This window comes from Eucyclogobius newberryi, unplaced genomic scaffold (assembly GCF_026437365.1).
Source record: "Eucyclogobius newberryi isolate DKJ021-1_F unplaced genomic scaffold, fEucNew1.0.hap1 SCAF_7, whole genome shotgun sequence".
NCBI lineage: Eukaryota > Metazoa > Chordata > Actinopteri > Gobiiformes > Gobiidae > Eucyclogobius > Eucyclogobius newberryi.
In genome coordinates this window covers 37,860,369-37,877,527 of record NW_027316389.1, presented here as the reverse complement: position 1 = coordinate 37,877,527, position 17,159 = coordinate 37,860,369, and the positions used below count along the sequence as shown (strand labels likewise).

The following is a 17,159-nucleotide window of genomic DNA, read 5'->3' as shown; positions in this document are numbered from 1 at the left end:
CCATTGTAAGCATATGTGACAGGGCTCAGAAAATAAAGATGTGTTACACTATAAACCACACAAAGTTGTGTCACGACTCGCACTCACCAGTGTCAATGAAGATGGCGTCAACGTAGAACTTGGTACAGACTGAGCCCAGGATGAAGCCACAGGCTGGACCGAAGACCAGTGTGGAAAACAGGATCCCTGCAGCACACACAACTCCATGTTTATGAAGACCTCACCTTTCACAAGAAAACGCACAAACACATTTAGACCCAGGTTGGACCCAGATTAGTCCAAGGTTAAGGGATGGGTATAGTTAAAGAATTATCGATACTACTAGACATCAATACTGCTTATCGATTCCGCTTATTTCAACGGTTCTCTTAGTGATTACTTTAAAAAACTATAACTAACACACAAGCAGAACTCAACACAGAGTCAATTTTCAAATTAAGGGCCAATATTATGTATTATTTATATTGTTATCAGCCTTTAAATATGCTCTTCAGTATTTATAACAAATAAATTACTTTTGGATCTCTGTCTATTTCCAACAGTGCAAACTGTGTAATTCCCCCCTTGTAGCCAGTAGACCACCGGTAGACCACCAGTAGATCACCGGTAGACCACCAGTAGATCACCAGTAGACCAGTAGTAGACCACCAGTAGACCACCAGTAGATCACCAGTAGACCACCAGTAGACCAGTAGTAGACCACCAGTAGACCACCAGTAGATCACCAGTAGACCACCAGTAGACCAGTAGTAGACCACCAGTAGACCACCAGTAGACCAGTAGTAGACCACCAGTAGACCACCAGTAGTAGATCAGCGCATAAACTTTAAAATACTCCTCCTCACCTTCAAAGCTCTTCACCACCTTGCCCCCCCCTACCTGTCTGACCTCCTCATCCCCCACCGCCCCTCCCGAGCTCTCCGATCCTCCTCCTCTCTCACCCTGACTGCACCAACATCCCGACTCAAAACTTTTGGCGACAGAGCATTCTCCCGAACAGCACCCCGACTCTGGAACTCCCTCCCCCAACCTGTCCGCCACTCTCCCTCACTCACAACATTCAAATCCCGCCTAAAAACATACCTCTTCACCCAAGCCTATGACCTCCCCTACCCCTAGCCTCCTCTACCCCATTGCCTACACTTCTACCCCCTGTTACATCCCCATCTTTTTCTCTCTACTTCTTCTGTCTTGTTCATTTTATCTGTATATTAATGTGTTCTGTACGTGTTGTCCCCCCGTCTGTAAATACCCCCCCCTTTTTTTATTATGTTCAGCGTCTTTGGGTCACTGAAAAGCGCTATATAAATAAAAGTTATTATTATTATTATTATCACCAGTAGACCACCAGTAGACCACCAGTAGACCACCAGTAGACCACCAGTAGTAGACCACCAGTAGACCACCAGTAGACCACCACCAGTAGACCACCAGTAGACCATCAGTAGGCCACCAGTAGACCACCAGTAGACCACCACCAGTAGACCACCAGTAGACCATCAGTAGGCCACCAGTAGACCACCAGTAGACCACCACCAGTAGACCACCAGTAGACCACCAGTAGAGCACCACCAGTAGACCACCAGTAGAGCACCAGTAGTAGATCACCAGTAGACCACCAGTAGAGCACCAGTAGACCACCAGTAGACCACCAGTAGAGCACCAGTAGACCATCCGTAGTAGAACACCAGTAGACCACCAGTAGACCACCACCAGTAGACCACCAGTAGACCATCCGTAGTAGACCACCAGTAGACCACCACCAGTAGAGCACCAGTAGACCACCAGTAGATCACCAGTAGACCACCAGTAGACCACCAGTAGAGCACCAGTAGACCATCCGTAGTAGAACACCAGTAGACCACCAGTAGACCACCACCAGTAGACCACCAGTAGACCACCAGTAGTAGACCACCAGTAGACCACCAGTAGACCACCAGTAGTAGACCACCAGTAGACCACCAGTAGACCACCAGTAGACCATCCGTAGTAGAACACCAGTAGACCACCAGTAGACCACCAGTAGAGCACCAGTAGTAGACCACCAGTAGAGCACCAGTAGTAGACCAGTAGTAGACCACCAGTAGACCACCAGTAGACCACCAGTAGAGCACCAGTAGTAGACCACCAGTAGATCACCAGTAGAGCACCAGTAGTAGACCACCAGTAGATCACCAGTAGAGCACCAGTAGTAGACCACCAGTAGAGCACCAGTAGACCACCAGTAGAGCACCAGTAGTAGACCACCAGTAGATCACCAGTAGAGCACCAGTAGTAGACCACCAGTAGAGCACCAGTAGACCACCAGTAGAGCACTAGTAGTAGACCACCAGTAGACCACCAGTAGACCATCCGTAGTAGAACACCAGTAGACCACCAGTAGACCACCAGTAGACCACCAGTAGACCACCAGTAGACCACCAGTAGAGCACCAGTAGTAGACCACCAGTAGATCACCAGTAGAGCACCAGTAGTAGACCAGTAGTAGACCACCAGTAGACCACCAGTAGACCACCAGTAGAGCACCTGTAGTAGACCACCAGTAGACCACCAGTAGACCACCAGTAGACCACCAGTAGACCATCCGTAGTAGAACACCAGTAGACCACCAGTAGACCACCAGTAGACCACCAGTAGAGCACCAGTAGTAGACCACCAGTAGATCACCAGTAGAGCACCAGTAGTAGACCAGTAGTAGACCACCAGTAGACCACCAGTAGACCACCAGTAGAGCACCTGTAGTAGACCACCAGTAGACCACCAGTAGAGCACCAGTAGTAGACCACCAGTAGACCACCAGTAGAGCACCAGTAGTAGACCAGTAGTAGACCACCAGTAGACCACCAGTAGACCACCAGTAGAGCACCTGTAGTAGACCACCAGTAGACCACCAGTAGACCATCCGTAGTAGAACACCAGTAGACCACCAGTAGACCACCAGTAGACCACCAGTAGAGCACCAGTAGTAGACCACCAGTAGATCACTAGTAGAGCACCAGTAGTAGACCACCAGTAGACCACCAGTAGACCACCTGTAGTAGACCACCAGTAGACCACCAGTAGACCACCAGTAGACCATCAGTAGACCACCAGTAGAGCACCAGTAGTAGACCACCAGTAGATCACCAGTAGAGCACCAGTAGTAGACCAGTAGTAGACCACCAGTAGACCACCAGTAGACCACCTGTAGTAGACCACCAGTAGACCACCAGTAGACCACCAGTAGACCACCAGTAGACCACCAGTAGACCACCAGTAGACCGTCACAGATGGAGAATAGGTCAGTTATGGAGAAGATTTAGAATGGAGTGTCACCCGGAGGGAGAGGACTGACCAGTCCTCCAGTGAATGAAGATAAATGTACTCCAGTGTGTATTTTTTATTGGATCTTTTTAAGATTAAAACATAAAAAAATAACAGCCATAGAACAATACCAGAAAGCAAAGTAAAATTGCGAAAAGACAAACATACCAAAATCAATCATAGAACAGATGACTTAAAATAAAAGTCCCACTGGGTCCACAGTCGGTCAAATATGTCCATTTCTATTTTGAGTTAATGTAAATTTTTTTCCATTCAATAAATGTCTGCCACAATTTCAGTCCAGTCCTTAGTCGTTGGTCAGGTTTGTATTAACCATTTCTTAGTTATGACCTTTTTTCCTGCAGCCAAGAGTATATTCCAAAGATATCCGTTTGTGTTCATCTGCAGTGAATTATTAATGTCAGTCCAACAGGACAGTCCCAACATTATAGTGGTTTGCCTCCTGGTGCCACAGTTTCACCAACAGTTGCATTTCCCTGTGAGTAATGAGCACTTTGACCTGGAGTTATGAAATCATTTGACATTTTTTTCTAGAAATTCCCTCCAGACATGTGATTTTGTTAGAAATAGTAATTCAAATACAATGGGGTTGTTTGTGCTGTGTCTGATGAGATCGTTACTCCCTTTACTGTGTCAGGAGGAAATGAGAAGGTGGATGAAGTGAAACTTGACGTTGCAAGGTCCGGACACTGTGGTTTAGTGACAAGTTAGGTGTGAACTCATTCATTACAAAGTCACTAGACAACACAACTAGAACAAGAAATCCAAGAAAGCCAAAAAACTAACAAAATATTCTATTTTAAAAAACATTTATTTCAGAGCTGAACCAAGATTATATGAAATGTGTTTCCTGCAGTAACAGCTGACCAGTTGTGCTTTGTGATTTCTTTCCTACTTTGTTAGAGCTTATAGAGTGCATATTTAGGGCAAAAACTAAAGAGAACACTGTGCGCTGTCGGAGCACAGAATATATGAAGTGTTGGATGTGTTACACAGCCGATGGCCTAACGTTACCTGTGGATAAACGTCCACAAGACAACAAGTGCGTGCGGGGGGTGCGTGCGTGCGCGTTTGTGAGAGTGCGTGTGTGTGTGCGAGTGTGCGTGCGTGCGTGTGTGTGTGTGCGTGCGTGTGCGTGCGTGCGTGCGTGTGCGTGCGTGTGCGTGCGTGTGTGTGTGTGTGCGCGTGCGTGCGTGTGTGTGCGTGCGTGTGTGAATGCGTGCGTGTGTGCATGCGTGTGCGAATGCGTGCGTGTGTGTGTGCGTGTGAGTGCGTGTGCGTGAGCGTGCGAGTGAGTGTGCGTGCGAGTGAGTGCGTGTGTGCGTGTGGGTGCGTGTGCGTGAGCGTGCGAGTGAGTGTGTGTGCGAGTGTGTGTGCGTGTGGGTGCGTGCGAGTGAGTGCGTGTGCGTGTGTGCGAGTGTGTGCGTGTGTGCGTGCGAGTGAGTGCGTGCGTGCGTGTGGGTGCGTGCGAGTGAGTGCGTGTGTGCGTGTGTGCGTGTGCGTGCGAGTGAGTACGTGTGTGCGTGTGTGTGCGTGTGTGCGTGCGAGTGAGTGCGTGTGTGCGAGTGCGTGCGAGTGAGTGCGTGTGTGCGTGTGGGTGCGTGCGTGTGTGCGTGTGGGTGCGTGTGAGTGCGTGTGTGCGTGTGGGTGCGTGCGAGTGAGTGTGCGTGTGGGTGCGTGCGAGTGTGTGCGTGTGGGTGCGTGTGCGAGTGAGTGCGTGCGAGTGAGTGAGTGTGCGTGTGTGCGTGCGAGTGAGTGCGTGTGCGTGTGTGCGAGTGAGTGCGTGTGCGTGCGAGTGAGTGCGTGCGTGCGTGTGGGTGCGTGCGAGTGAGTGCGTGTGTGCGTGTGTGCGTGTGCGTGCGAGTGAGTACGTGTGTGCGTGTGTGTGCGTGTGTGCGTGCGAGTGAGTGCGTGTGTGCGAGTGCGTGCGAGTGAGTGCGTGTGTGCGTGTGGGTGCGTGTGTGCGTGTGGGTGCGTGTGAGTGCGTGTGTGCGTGTGGGTGCGTGCGAGTGAGTGTGCGTGTGGGTGCGTGCGAGTGTGTGCGTGTGGGTGCGTGTGCGAGTGAGTGCGTGCGAGTGAGTGAGTGTGCGTGTGTGCGTGCGAGTGAGTGCGTGTGCGTGTGTGCGAGTGAGTGCGTGTGCGTGCGAGTGAGTGCGTGTGTGCGTGTGGGTGCGTGCGTGTGTGCGTGTGCATGTGCGTGCGAGTGAGTGCGTGTGCGTGTGCGTGCGAGTGAGTGCGTGTGTGCGTGTGCGTGAGTGCGTGTGTGCGTGTGCGTGCGTGTGCGTGTGTGGGTGCGTGTGCGAGTGCGTGTGTGCGTGTGCGTGCGAGTGAGTGCGTGTGCGTGTGTGGGTGCGTGTGCGAGTGAGTGCGTGTGCGTGCGAGTGAGTGCGTGTGTGCGTGTGCGTGCGAGTGAGTGCGTGCGTGTGCGTGTGTGGGTGCGTGTGTGTGCGTGTGCGTGCGAGTGAGTGCGTGTGCGTGCGTGTGTGCGTGTGCGTGCGAGTGAGTGCGTGTGCGTGTGTGCGTGTGGGTGCGAGTGAGTGCGTGCGTGTGCGTGTGTGGGTGCGTGTGCGTGCGAGTGAGTGCGTGTGCGTGCGTGTGTGCGTGTGCGTGCGAGTGAGTGCGTGTGTGTGTGTGCGTGTGGGTGCGTGCGTGTGTGCGTGTGCATGTGCGTGCGAGTGAGTGCGTGTGCGTGTGTGCGTGCGAGTGAGTGCGTGTGTGCGTGTGCGTGAGTGCGTGTGTGCGTGTGCGTGCGAGTGAGTGCGTGCGTGTGCGTGTGTGGGTGCGTGTGCGTGCGAGTGAGTGCGTGTGTGCGTGTGCGTGCGAGTGAGTGCGTGTGCGTGTGTGGGTGCGTGTGCGTGCAAGTGCGTGTGTGCGTGTGCGTGCGAGTGAGTGCGTGTGCGTGTGTGGGTGCGTGTGTGGGTGCGTGTGAGTGCGTGTGTGTGGGCTGCGACCTCCAGAGAACACAGGGCTGCGAACTCCAGAGAACACAGGGCTGCGACCTCTAGAGAACACAGGGCTGCAACCTTCAGAGAACACAGGGCTGCGAACTCCAGAGAACACAGGGATGCGACCTCTAGAGAACACAGGGCTGCAACCTTCAGAGAACACAGGGCTGCGACCTCCAGAGAACACAGGGCTGCAACCTACAGAGAACACAGGGCTGCGAACTCCAGAGAACACAGGGCTGCGACCTACAGAGAACACAGGGCTGCAACCTTCAGAGAACACAGGGCTGCGAACTCCTGAGAACACAGGGCTGCAACCTCCAGAGAACACAGGGCTGCGACCTCAAGAGAACACAGGGCTGCGAACTCCAGAGAACACAGGGCTGCGACCTACAGAGAACACAGGGCTGCAACCTTCAGAGAACACAGGGCTGCGAACTCCTGAGAACACAGGGCTGCAACCTCCAGAGAACACAGGGCTGCAACCTCCAGAGAACACAGGGCTGCAACCTCCAGAGAACACAGGGCTGCGACCTACAGAGAACACAGGGCTGCGACCTACAGAGAACACAGGGCTGCGACCTCCAGAGAAAATCACTTCTAAAGCTGTTTTTAGGTCCAGTGTCGACTTGTAGGTCACATGAACCTTGGATATTTTATGCATGTTTTAGCGGCGAGACGTTTCCCTCTCTACATTTAAACCTATGGAATTCCCGCTGCAGCGAAAGTGCCATTACAACGGAAGTGGCAATTAAGTGGGAAAAGTGGGCGGGGCGGAATAAGGTTAATATTAAGAAATAATATTCCCAGCAGCCCATATTATAAACTCCTGATTTACAGCAGTCATGCTGAAATATATTTAAATGTTATAAGATAATCCTTTATTGTCCCACATGGGGAAATTATGTTTCAAGTTAATATCATAGTTGTTTAATACGTTATTCTAAATACCAAAAATACAATGGAACCACTATTTTTTCCAATGCCAAACTGTATCAACATTGAAACGAACACGTAACCGAACACGTAACCTGTGTATCGAGATACGCATCGATTGGAAACAAAACTATGTAAGACGGTGAGCTAACAAAGCGCCTGCTGGTTCCTGTCTACAGTAACACCACACTCACTGTTAGACTTTGAAGGGTTCAAAAAGATCAGAGCATTGCTTTTGTTTTCTAAAATGCAGATCAAAAACATATTTGGCACAGAAAGCTGGCGATGTGATCCTGACTTTCTGCTTTATCGGCTGCCAAAGGCGGAACCAGACATTCTAAACATCCCGGGCTTAGCCCAAAAAGAAAGGGAGGGGGTTCATTCAGGCCGATATGATGTGGTTTTAGTGCCCCCAATACTGTATTTCCTGTACATACAATAACCCTCCAAAGGAAAAGAGAGACCATGGCCTTTTTGCCTTCTGAGAGAGCTCCAAGAGAACAGTAGAGGTGGTAGCATTTAGTTACATTTACTTTTTCAAGAAATTGTACATCTTGATGTTCTGTCGGTGTAATCCCTCATTCGTCCAGGCGTGTTCCATAGTAGAAAAAGCTTCAGTTGTAGTCATCTGGACTCAGTTTGAAAAAATAGACGTTTCGACTCTCATCCAAGAGTCATTGTCAATAACAGAATTTAGGTCGAGAACTCCGATATTAATACTGTTCTGTGGTAAGACCCGCCCATTGGGAGGAGCCTTCCTGAAGTAGAAAGAGTTGTTTGTTTCAACAGAAACTCCCCTTTGTATCTACCGAGCTAGCCTATTCAGAATCTTAATGGGCTAAGACAAAGAGGTTTCTAATAGCCCATTAAGATTCTGAATAGGCTAGCTCGGTAGATACAAAGGGGAGTTTCTGTTGAAACAAACAACTCTTTCTACTTCAGGAAGGCTCCTCCCAATGGGCGGGTCTTACCACAGAACAGTATTAATATCGGAGTTCTCGACCTAAATTCTGTTATTGACAATGACTCTTGGATGAGAGTCGAAACGTCTATTTTTTCAAACTGAGTCCAGATGACTACAACTGAAGCTTTTTCTACTATCTTGATGTTTTGATTTAAAACAGTTGATCTGCTCTTATTTATGCCCTTCACTTTTTGCAAAACCTCAGTTAAATGTAGAAAAGGCCTTTTTGTCAGCTCCATGGTCAGATCACATGACGCGCTGTCTGTTGTAAACACCGCGCACTTTCTATGCTCCCGCCCACTTTCTACATGCAGCCAATCATACACCAGTTCAACAAAAAAAAAAAAATGAAACGGGTAAGGCGAGAGTTTTTTAATTTGTTGTTTCACGGATTTTCATTGGCATTTTTAAAAGGGGAGGACGGAATAAAAATAATGTTTTATTTTCCCATTATCAAAGTTGTGGACACGCAGCTCAGATCAACTCATCGGGACAAGTAGCAGCCTTACAATGCGATGAGAAGAGAACGTGTGACTCCACAGACGAGCTGGACATGTCCACATGACTCCACAGATGAGCTGGACATGTCCACATGACTCCACAGATGAGCTGGACATGTCCACATGACTCCACAGACGAGCTGGACATGTCCACATGATTCCACAGACGAGCTGGACATGTCCACATGACTCCACAGACGAGCTGGACATGTCCACATGACTCCACAGACGAGCTGGACATGTCCACATGACTCCACAGACGAGCTGGACATGTCCACATGACTCCACAGACGAGCTGGACATGTCCACATGACTCCACAGATGAGCTGGACATGTCCACATGACTCCACAGACGAGCTGGACATGTCCACATGATTCCACAGACGAGCTGGACATGTCCACATGACTCCACAGACGAGCTGGACATGTCCACATGACTCCACAGACGAGCTGGACATGTCCACATGACTCCACAGACGAGCTGGACATGTCCACATGACTCCACAGACGAGCTGGACATGTCCACATGACTCCACAGACGAGCTGGACATGTCCACATGATTCCACAGACGAGCTGGACATGTCCACATGACTCCACAGACGAGCTGGACATGTCCACATGACTCCACAGACGAGCTGGACATGTCCACATGATTCCACAGACGAGCTGGACATGTCCACATGACTCCACAGACGAGCTGGACATGTCCACATGACTCCACAGACGAGCTGGACATGTCCACATGAGGAGGACTTGTGCTACTTAAATGGCAACGACAAAATGATTCTGATATAAATCGGTCAAGACGCGTATTCTTCATTTCCTTGTTCGAGCATGAGTTCAATGAATGGGAGCCCGAGCCAAAGCCACGCCCACCCCGCGTCCTTCATGTTAATCTGCCGGTCGATCTCATGGATCTATGGTCGCTTTAGGAAGCCGTGAGTTGCGAGAGTTTTAAAACTATGACGATTGGACCAACTCGGGGTGGTGCAGAAATGGTCGGAGGTCGGAGATGCTGGTGCAGAATACATATTTCCCAACCCAATGCTCTACCTGTTGTACTAATTAGCCACTTAGTGATGTCATAATGCGTTTTTAAGACACAAAAACATACGGGGCTTTTGGAAAAACATCCGGGGCTCGAGCCCCAAAGCCAGGCCCTGGCTCCGTCGATGTCGGCTGCTGGTCAGCGTTGCAATCACACCACACGAACAAAGAAAGCAGAAGACTCAAATCGCACAAGGATCCAAAGTCGGACCAGAGACAAATTGGGGTCTAAATGGGCCAAATGCTCCTGTACTTCCAGTCTTTAGGGTGCGTCCCAGTGGTGCTTTCAGGGTCACACTGTGATCTCAAAGCTGCAGGTTTAGGCCCCTCCAGGTCTCCAAACCAAAGCACACAGCAAACACCAGGAAGGGGACGGTGCTGCGCCATTGTTCCTTTGTTTGAACAAAGCCTGATCAAGCTGGGATTTCAGATTAGCGTGGCACAATGTGGGCGGAGCTGGTTCCTGTCGAAGAACATCCAAACGCAAAGAAATGTTTTGAACTTAAGTAACCCTATGTGGTCACTCATACAGAGGTCCCATACATCCATATCACTCCTCTTACTCAACCAGCTACAATATCTGAATACTGCATGTACTTACACTTTTTACTGATGTATGAAGCTATACATATATGGCAACATTGCATAACATGCTTAGTACACATTTCCAATGAGCACATAAGGTATATACTTGCGTGGCTATTACTTACTACGAGAATAAACACTGCTTTTATCTTTGATTCCAGCACACTGCACATGTTTTCTCTGCTCGATGCCAATGATTTAACACTTCTCACACACACTGACATCTTTTCTATGACCACAGGATTTGTCTTTCCACATGGTTGTTTCAGAAATGAGAAGCCGCTCACTGCATCAGTCGGGTTTGAATACTGAGAGATCATCACCTACAGCAGGAGGAGACGACCTACTGGATGTGACTGGTTCAATCCAAGAGGAGACTTTTTGGACGGGCGGTGTATTCCCAACAAGTGAAAGTACATGTAAATGTAGAGGTAGCAGCCGGTGTGCAAGTAGTCATATTAGTAGATAATACCACGCAGTATTCTACATAAAACCACGCAGTATACTACATAAAACCACGCAGTATACTACATAATACCACGCAGTATACTACATAATACCACGCAGTACACTACATAATACCACGCAGTATTCTACATAATACCACGCAGTATTCTACATAAAACCACGCAGTACACTACATAATACCACGCAGTATTCTACATAAAACCACGCAGTACACTACATAATACCACGCAGTATTCTACATAAAACCACGCCGTATACTACATAAAACCACGCAGTATACTACATAATACCACGCAGTATACTACATAATACCACGCAGTATACTACATAATACCACGCAGTACACTACATAATACCACGCAGTACACTACATAATACCACGCAGTACTCTACATAATACCACGCAGTACACTACATAATACCACGCAGTACACTACATAATACCACGCAGTATACTACATAATACCACGCAGTATACTACATAATACCACGCAGTACACTACATAATACCACGCAGTATACTACATAATACCACGCAGTATACTACATAATACCACGCAGTACACTACATAATACCACGCAGTATTCTACATAATACCACGCAGTATTCTACATAATACCACGCAGTACACTACATAATACCACGCAGTATACTACATAATACCACGCAGTATACTACATAATACCACGCAGTATTCTACATAATACCACGCAGTATACTACATAATACCACGCATTATACTACATAATACCACGCAGTATACTACATAATACCACGCAGTATACTACATAATACCACGCAGTATTCTACATAATACCACGCAGTACACTACATAATACCACGCAGTATACTACATAATACCACGCAGTATTCTACATAATACCACGCAGTATACTACATAATACCCCGCATTATACTACATAATACCACGCAGTATACTACATAATACCACGCAGTATTCTACATAATACCACGCAGTACACTACATAATACCACGCAGTACACTACATAATACCACGCAGTATACTACATAATACCACGCAGTATACTACATAATACCACGCAGTATACTACATAATACCACGCAGTACTCTACATAATACCACGCAGTACTCTACATAATACCACGCAGTACACTACATAATACCACGCAGTACACTACATAATACCACGCAGTACACTACATAATACCACGCAGTATACTACATAATACCACGCATTATACTACATAATACCACGCAGTATACTACATAATACCACGCAGTATTCTACATAATACCATGCAGTATTCTACATAATACCACGCATTATACTACATAATACCACGCAGTATACTACATAATACCACGCAGTATACTACATAATACCACGCAGTATACTACATAATACCACGCAGTATACTACATAATACCACGCAGTATACTACATAATACCACGCAGTATTCTACATAATACCACGCAGTATACTAAATAATACTACGCAGTACACTACATAATACCACGCAGTATACTACATAATACCACGCAGTACACTACATAATACCACGCAGTATACTACATAATACCACGCAGTATACTACATAATACAAGTTATTTCAAGGAACTGTTACAATTAAAAACACTCACAATCAGTGTTCACGTATGTTAAAGTTATTCTAAAGGAGGATCTTAAAGATGAAGGCAGATTGTGGTGCAGCAGTGGGGTGTCCATACTGTGCTCTTGTCACCCTAGGGTGCTTAAGCAAGGTCCTGGCCCTTAGAATACTGCTAAGAACCTTAGATCAACAAGCTAATAATAGTCAGGGAGTAGACGCAAGTCAGGTTTCTCCTCTGGTGGAAGGAGCAGCTCTGCTTTGTCAGACACACACACCTTTAATCTTCTCAGAATATTCTCAAAATATAAATGTATACACTTTGGTAGTCGGGTTGTGCCGAGATTGTGGTTCATTCATTTATTTGTTTTGTTAATTTGAATGTTTGTTTTTAATGAAAAAATAGGGGGGGGGGGGAGAAGAAAGAAACACGACCAGACACAAAATAAAAGCAAGGGAGATTTCCCAAAAATAATTGAAAAAAAATAACATAAAAAAAAACCCATCCCATTTCGTCCAAAGTCTGTCATATTCTATTTTCAATTGAAGTCCAAATGTATTTTACGTATGTGCATTAAAATCACAGTCCAGTCAGTGCATTTTGTGTCATCTATTTTTTTTTTTTTAGGGCATTTTTCGCCGCTGCCAGGAGGAGGCTCCAGAGATATCTGCTGGTTGTGTCCATGGCAGGAGTCCTGAGGCCCAAATACAGAGTTCTGAGGCCCAAATACAGAGTTCTGAGGCCCAAATACAGAGTCCTGAGGCCCAAATACAGAGTTCTGAGGCCCAAATACAGAGTCCTGAGGCCCAAATACAGAGTTCTGAGGCCCAAATACAGAGTTATGAGGCCCAAATACAGAGTCCTGAGGCCCAAATATAGAGTCTTGAGGCCCAAATATAGAGTCCTGAGGCCCAAATACAGAGTCCTGAGGCCCAAATACAGAGTCCTGAGGCCCAAATACAGAGTCCTGAGGCCCAAATACAGAGTCCTGAGGCCCAAATACAGAGTCCTGAGGCCCAAATACAGAGTCCTGAGGTCCAAATACAGAGTCCTGAGGCCCAAATACAGAGTTCTGAGGGCCAAATACAGAGTTCTGAGGCCCAAATACAGAGTCCTGAGGCCCAAATACAGAGTCCTGAGGCCCAAATACAGAGTCCTGAGGCCCAAATACAGAGTCCTGAGGCCCAAATACAGAGTCCTGATATCCATTGGGATGATGATGTCATCAATTGCCTGTAAGACTTTGTTGATCTCAGTCCTAAACTTGTGAACAACAGGACAATCCCAAAACACATGATAGTGGTTTGTCTCCTGCTGCCACATCCTCTCCAACAGTCTGCATTTCCCTGTGAGTAATGGGCACTTTGACATGGGCTTATGAAGAAACCAGACACACTTATCCAACAGAATTCCCTCCAAACATGTGATCCTATGGTTCTCCAGTGAGATCTACTGATACTTTCCCACTCTTCATCCTCCAGAACAAAGTGACCCTCTCTTTCCCATTGACCCTTAATGTAATCAGTAGAGTGACTGCTCAGATTGTTAATACATTTGTATAATTTAGATATTAATCCCCTTGAAAGTTCCAATTTATAAGCTTTAATATTTATTTCAGTCAAAAGTCTATGATGGTCATCATTCCTTTTAACTTTTTGGTTATACTAACAACTTATTTGTAAATACCTATATAAGTCCTGTTTCTCCAAGCCAAAGGAGGACATGCAGTAAATTGTCGGGACTCAAAGCTCTTCAAATAATCCCCCTTTACAATCTGGACCTTTATACCTTTTGCTGTCCAGACTTTAAATCTCGAGTCGTGCTGTTATGTGTGAAATTTTGATCATAAGCCAACAAATTTAAGATTTTAACATCTGTGTTTCGTTTGTATGTTTTGATCAGCTCCTTTCTGGACCCTCGGTTCAAAAGACGCATCACTACCACGTTTATTTATGTGTAAATATCTCATGTTACAATAGCTGCGTTTCCTCTTGCATTTTAGTCCGGGGTCGCCCGGGATCAGTTTGCTCCAACTTGTTTCCACTAGTGAAATTGCCGGATTAGAGCCGCTCCACTCGCCCCGGTTTCACTCCGGAGCGAGTGGGACCAGCCAGGAGCGGCAATTGAGTGTCTGTTGGGCAGCGGAGTGTAATTGCCTAATCAGCCCCAGTCTCGCTCCTGAGTGGGAAAGCAGTCAATTGATCTGGTCTAAAGATGGCCACCAACTGAGCCGGATCAGTTTAGTCCGGACTAAACTGGTCAAGTGGGAACACAACTAATGTGGGCCCCTGCGGTTTATAGTCAGGTGCGGCCCGTATATGGACAAGTTCTATTTTCTTTGTAAATATCGTGTATAGCCCGAAAAGTATGGTAGTCGTTTCTTGGGATTATGTGGGTGATCATGTGGGATTCTTAAGGCAAATTTGGGAGCGGAGCGAGTGCGTGTCTCTTGTGCTGCGTCATCATTCAACAGATCTAAAATGACTGAGGCAGATATAGGCACAATAGACTTAAGTGACTCTTCTGCAAAGCTTCAGAAAGGACTTAATCCTTTCTGAAGCTTTGTCATTATATTCCAGTGGCTGATATTATTCTGCTCTCCTCATCTGTTCTGTAGAATCACATTCAGAATTTTCTCTTAGTTTGGAAAAACTACTTTTCTGTTTACATTTTGCATCTTTTCTGCGCATGCTTCGTGTCATCCCTTCGTCTGTTTTGGAGCCATTCTGAGGCAGCGCCACACGTAGGCTTGTTACATGCATTACAGTGGTTTGGGGCATTTCGCACATATTTACTGAACCATGCCATGTTAATCAAAGTCGCTGAGTAGACCACAGAGGGTCCGACAAATACTCCTCAAACGGAAGGTCAGTGACAACACTAGGCCTTTCTCAGACCTAATCTTTAGTCCACTTAACCTTGTGTGACAACACTATTCTTGGAAACAGACCAAGCCCTCATTAACCTAAATGGGATATTAACCAATGTGCATGTTTAATTATAATCCACAGAAGTAAAAGAGACCTTTTACATTTTCACCATTGTCCAAAAAACATTGAAAGAAAAATGAATTTGGATGTTAAGGCTTTGGCCTGGAATCATTCCTTAATTCTATTGACCCAGCCAACAATGTAAAACCACATTTTACAATGAAATCAACTTCAAAATACACCACATTCCGAACTGCAATTTAGTAGACACCCTCATCTGAGTGCTAATGTGGGGGATTGGATGAATGAATACAGAAGATGGAGGGGGAGCGTAGTGGTTTGGGGAGCGTAGTGGTTTGGGGGAGCGTAGTGGTTTGGGGGAGCGTAGTGGTTTGGGGGAGCGTAGTGGTTTGGAGGATTGTAGTGGTTTGGGGGAGCGTAGTGGTTTGGGAGAGCGTAGTGGTTTGGGAGAGCGTAGTGGTTTGGGAGAGCGTAGTGGTTTGGGAGAGCGTAGTGGTTTGGGAGAGCGTAGTGGTTTGGGAGAGCGTAGTGGTTTGGGGGAGCGTAGTGGTTTGGGAGAGCGTAGTGGTTTGGGAGAGCGTAGTGGTTTGGGGGAGCGTAGTGGTTTGGGAGAGCGTAGTGGTTTGGGGGAGCGTAGTGGTTTGGGGGAGCGTAGTGGTTTGGGGGAGCCCCGTTTATTAAGAGAATTGGTACAAGAGGAGGCTGGGTGACGTTCAGGGTTCCCTCATTTGGAAGGGACTTTCTTTTTGGCATGAACCTTTTTGTTTTGTTTTTTGACTGATCTTTTCTTCTATTTTAAGTTCATGTAGTTCTTGTGTCGGTGTAACTCGACCAGAGAGTTTTCTAGCATACCGTGAGTAAATGGGTAAGATCAACACAATCAAATCAATGACATCGGAGAAGTTACAAGTCGCATCCTTTAATGTAAACGATATATTGAACCCAATCAAACGATCAAAAATATCAACAAAAATGAGGGGGAAAAAGATTGACATTATATATTTACAAGAATTACATTTGAGGGATATAGAAGATAGTTATAAACATTTTTACTGTTCATCATACAGAAAAGGGGAGTTGCAATAGCGATTTCAAACATTGAACAGAGTTCTGAATGATAAAGAGGGCAGATATGTACTGGTTAAGGGGAATATAATGGAAATGTCTTCACCCTTTTAAATGTGTATGCTCCACCAGGGGGCGATATCACTTTCTATGCTGATGTCATGGACCTGATTGTGAACCACTCTGAGGGAACCCTGATCTGTGGAGGTGGTTGGAATCTTCACATTCAGCTACATTAGATGTGTTCAAGAGGCTCTGGAGGAACAATAAATGAGAAGTTCCGTATCTTATTGAAGAAAATAGAATTGATTGACAAATGGAGGGAAATGAAGTATACTAGTATTTTTCTAATCCACATACACTCTATTCCAGAATAGATTACTTTTTTATACTTAATAAAGACAGATCTAAAATCACTGAAGCAGATATAGGCACAATAGACCTAAGTGATCATGCTCCTACCTACATTACTGTAGATTTGGAGGAAAGATGAAAAAACACACTTTGGAGGTTCAATGCCAGTCTGCTTAACGAACCCTTGTTTAAAGAAAAAAATTCCAACAACATTAAGATTTATCTGGAGGGAAATGTTATTGGGGAAATTTCCCCGCCTCCTTTGGGACGCTTCCAAAGCAGTCTTAAGAGGACAAATTATAGCCATAGCCTCCAAAAAAAATAAAAATAAAGGGAGAAAAAGGTAAAAGATCTGCAAGAAAAACTACAATTGTTGGAGGAAAACCATGCCAAAAAGGGGTGTCCTAAAACACTACAAGAAATTA

At 46.4% G+C, this 17,159-nt stretch overlaps 1 protein-coding gene across 1 annotated transcript in view; it reads right to left on the bottom strand.

Annotated features, from left to right (window-relative positions):
* slco3a1a (solute carrier organic anion transporter family member 3A1a) overlaps nucleotides 1-17,159 on the bottom strand; it is an 82,799-nt gene that overhangs the window by 22,518 nt on the left and 43,122 nt on the right. The window contains exon 3 of the mRNA XM_072435805.1: nucleotides 88-186. Coding sequence (XP_072291906.1) covers nucleotides 88-186 — 99 coding nt within the window. The remainder of the gene's footprint in view (nucleotides 1-87; nucleotides 187-17,159) is intronic.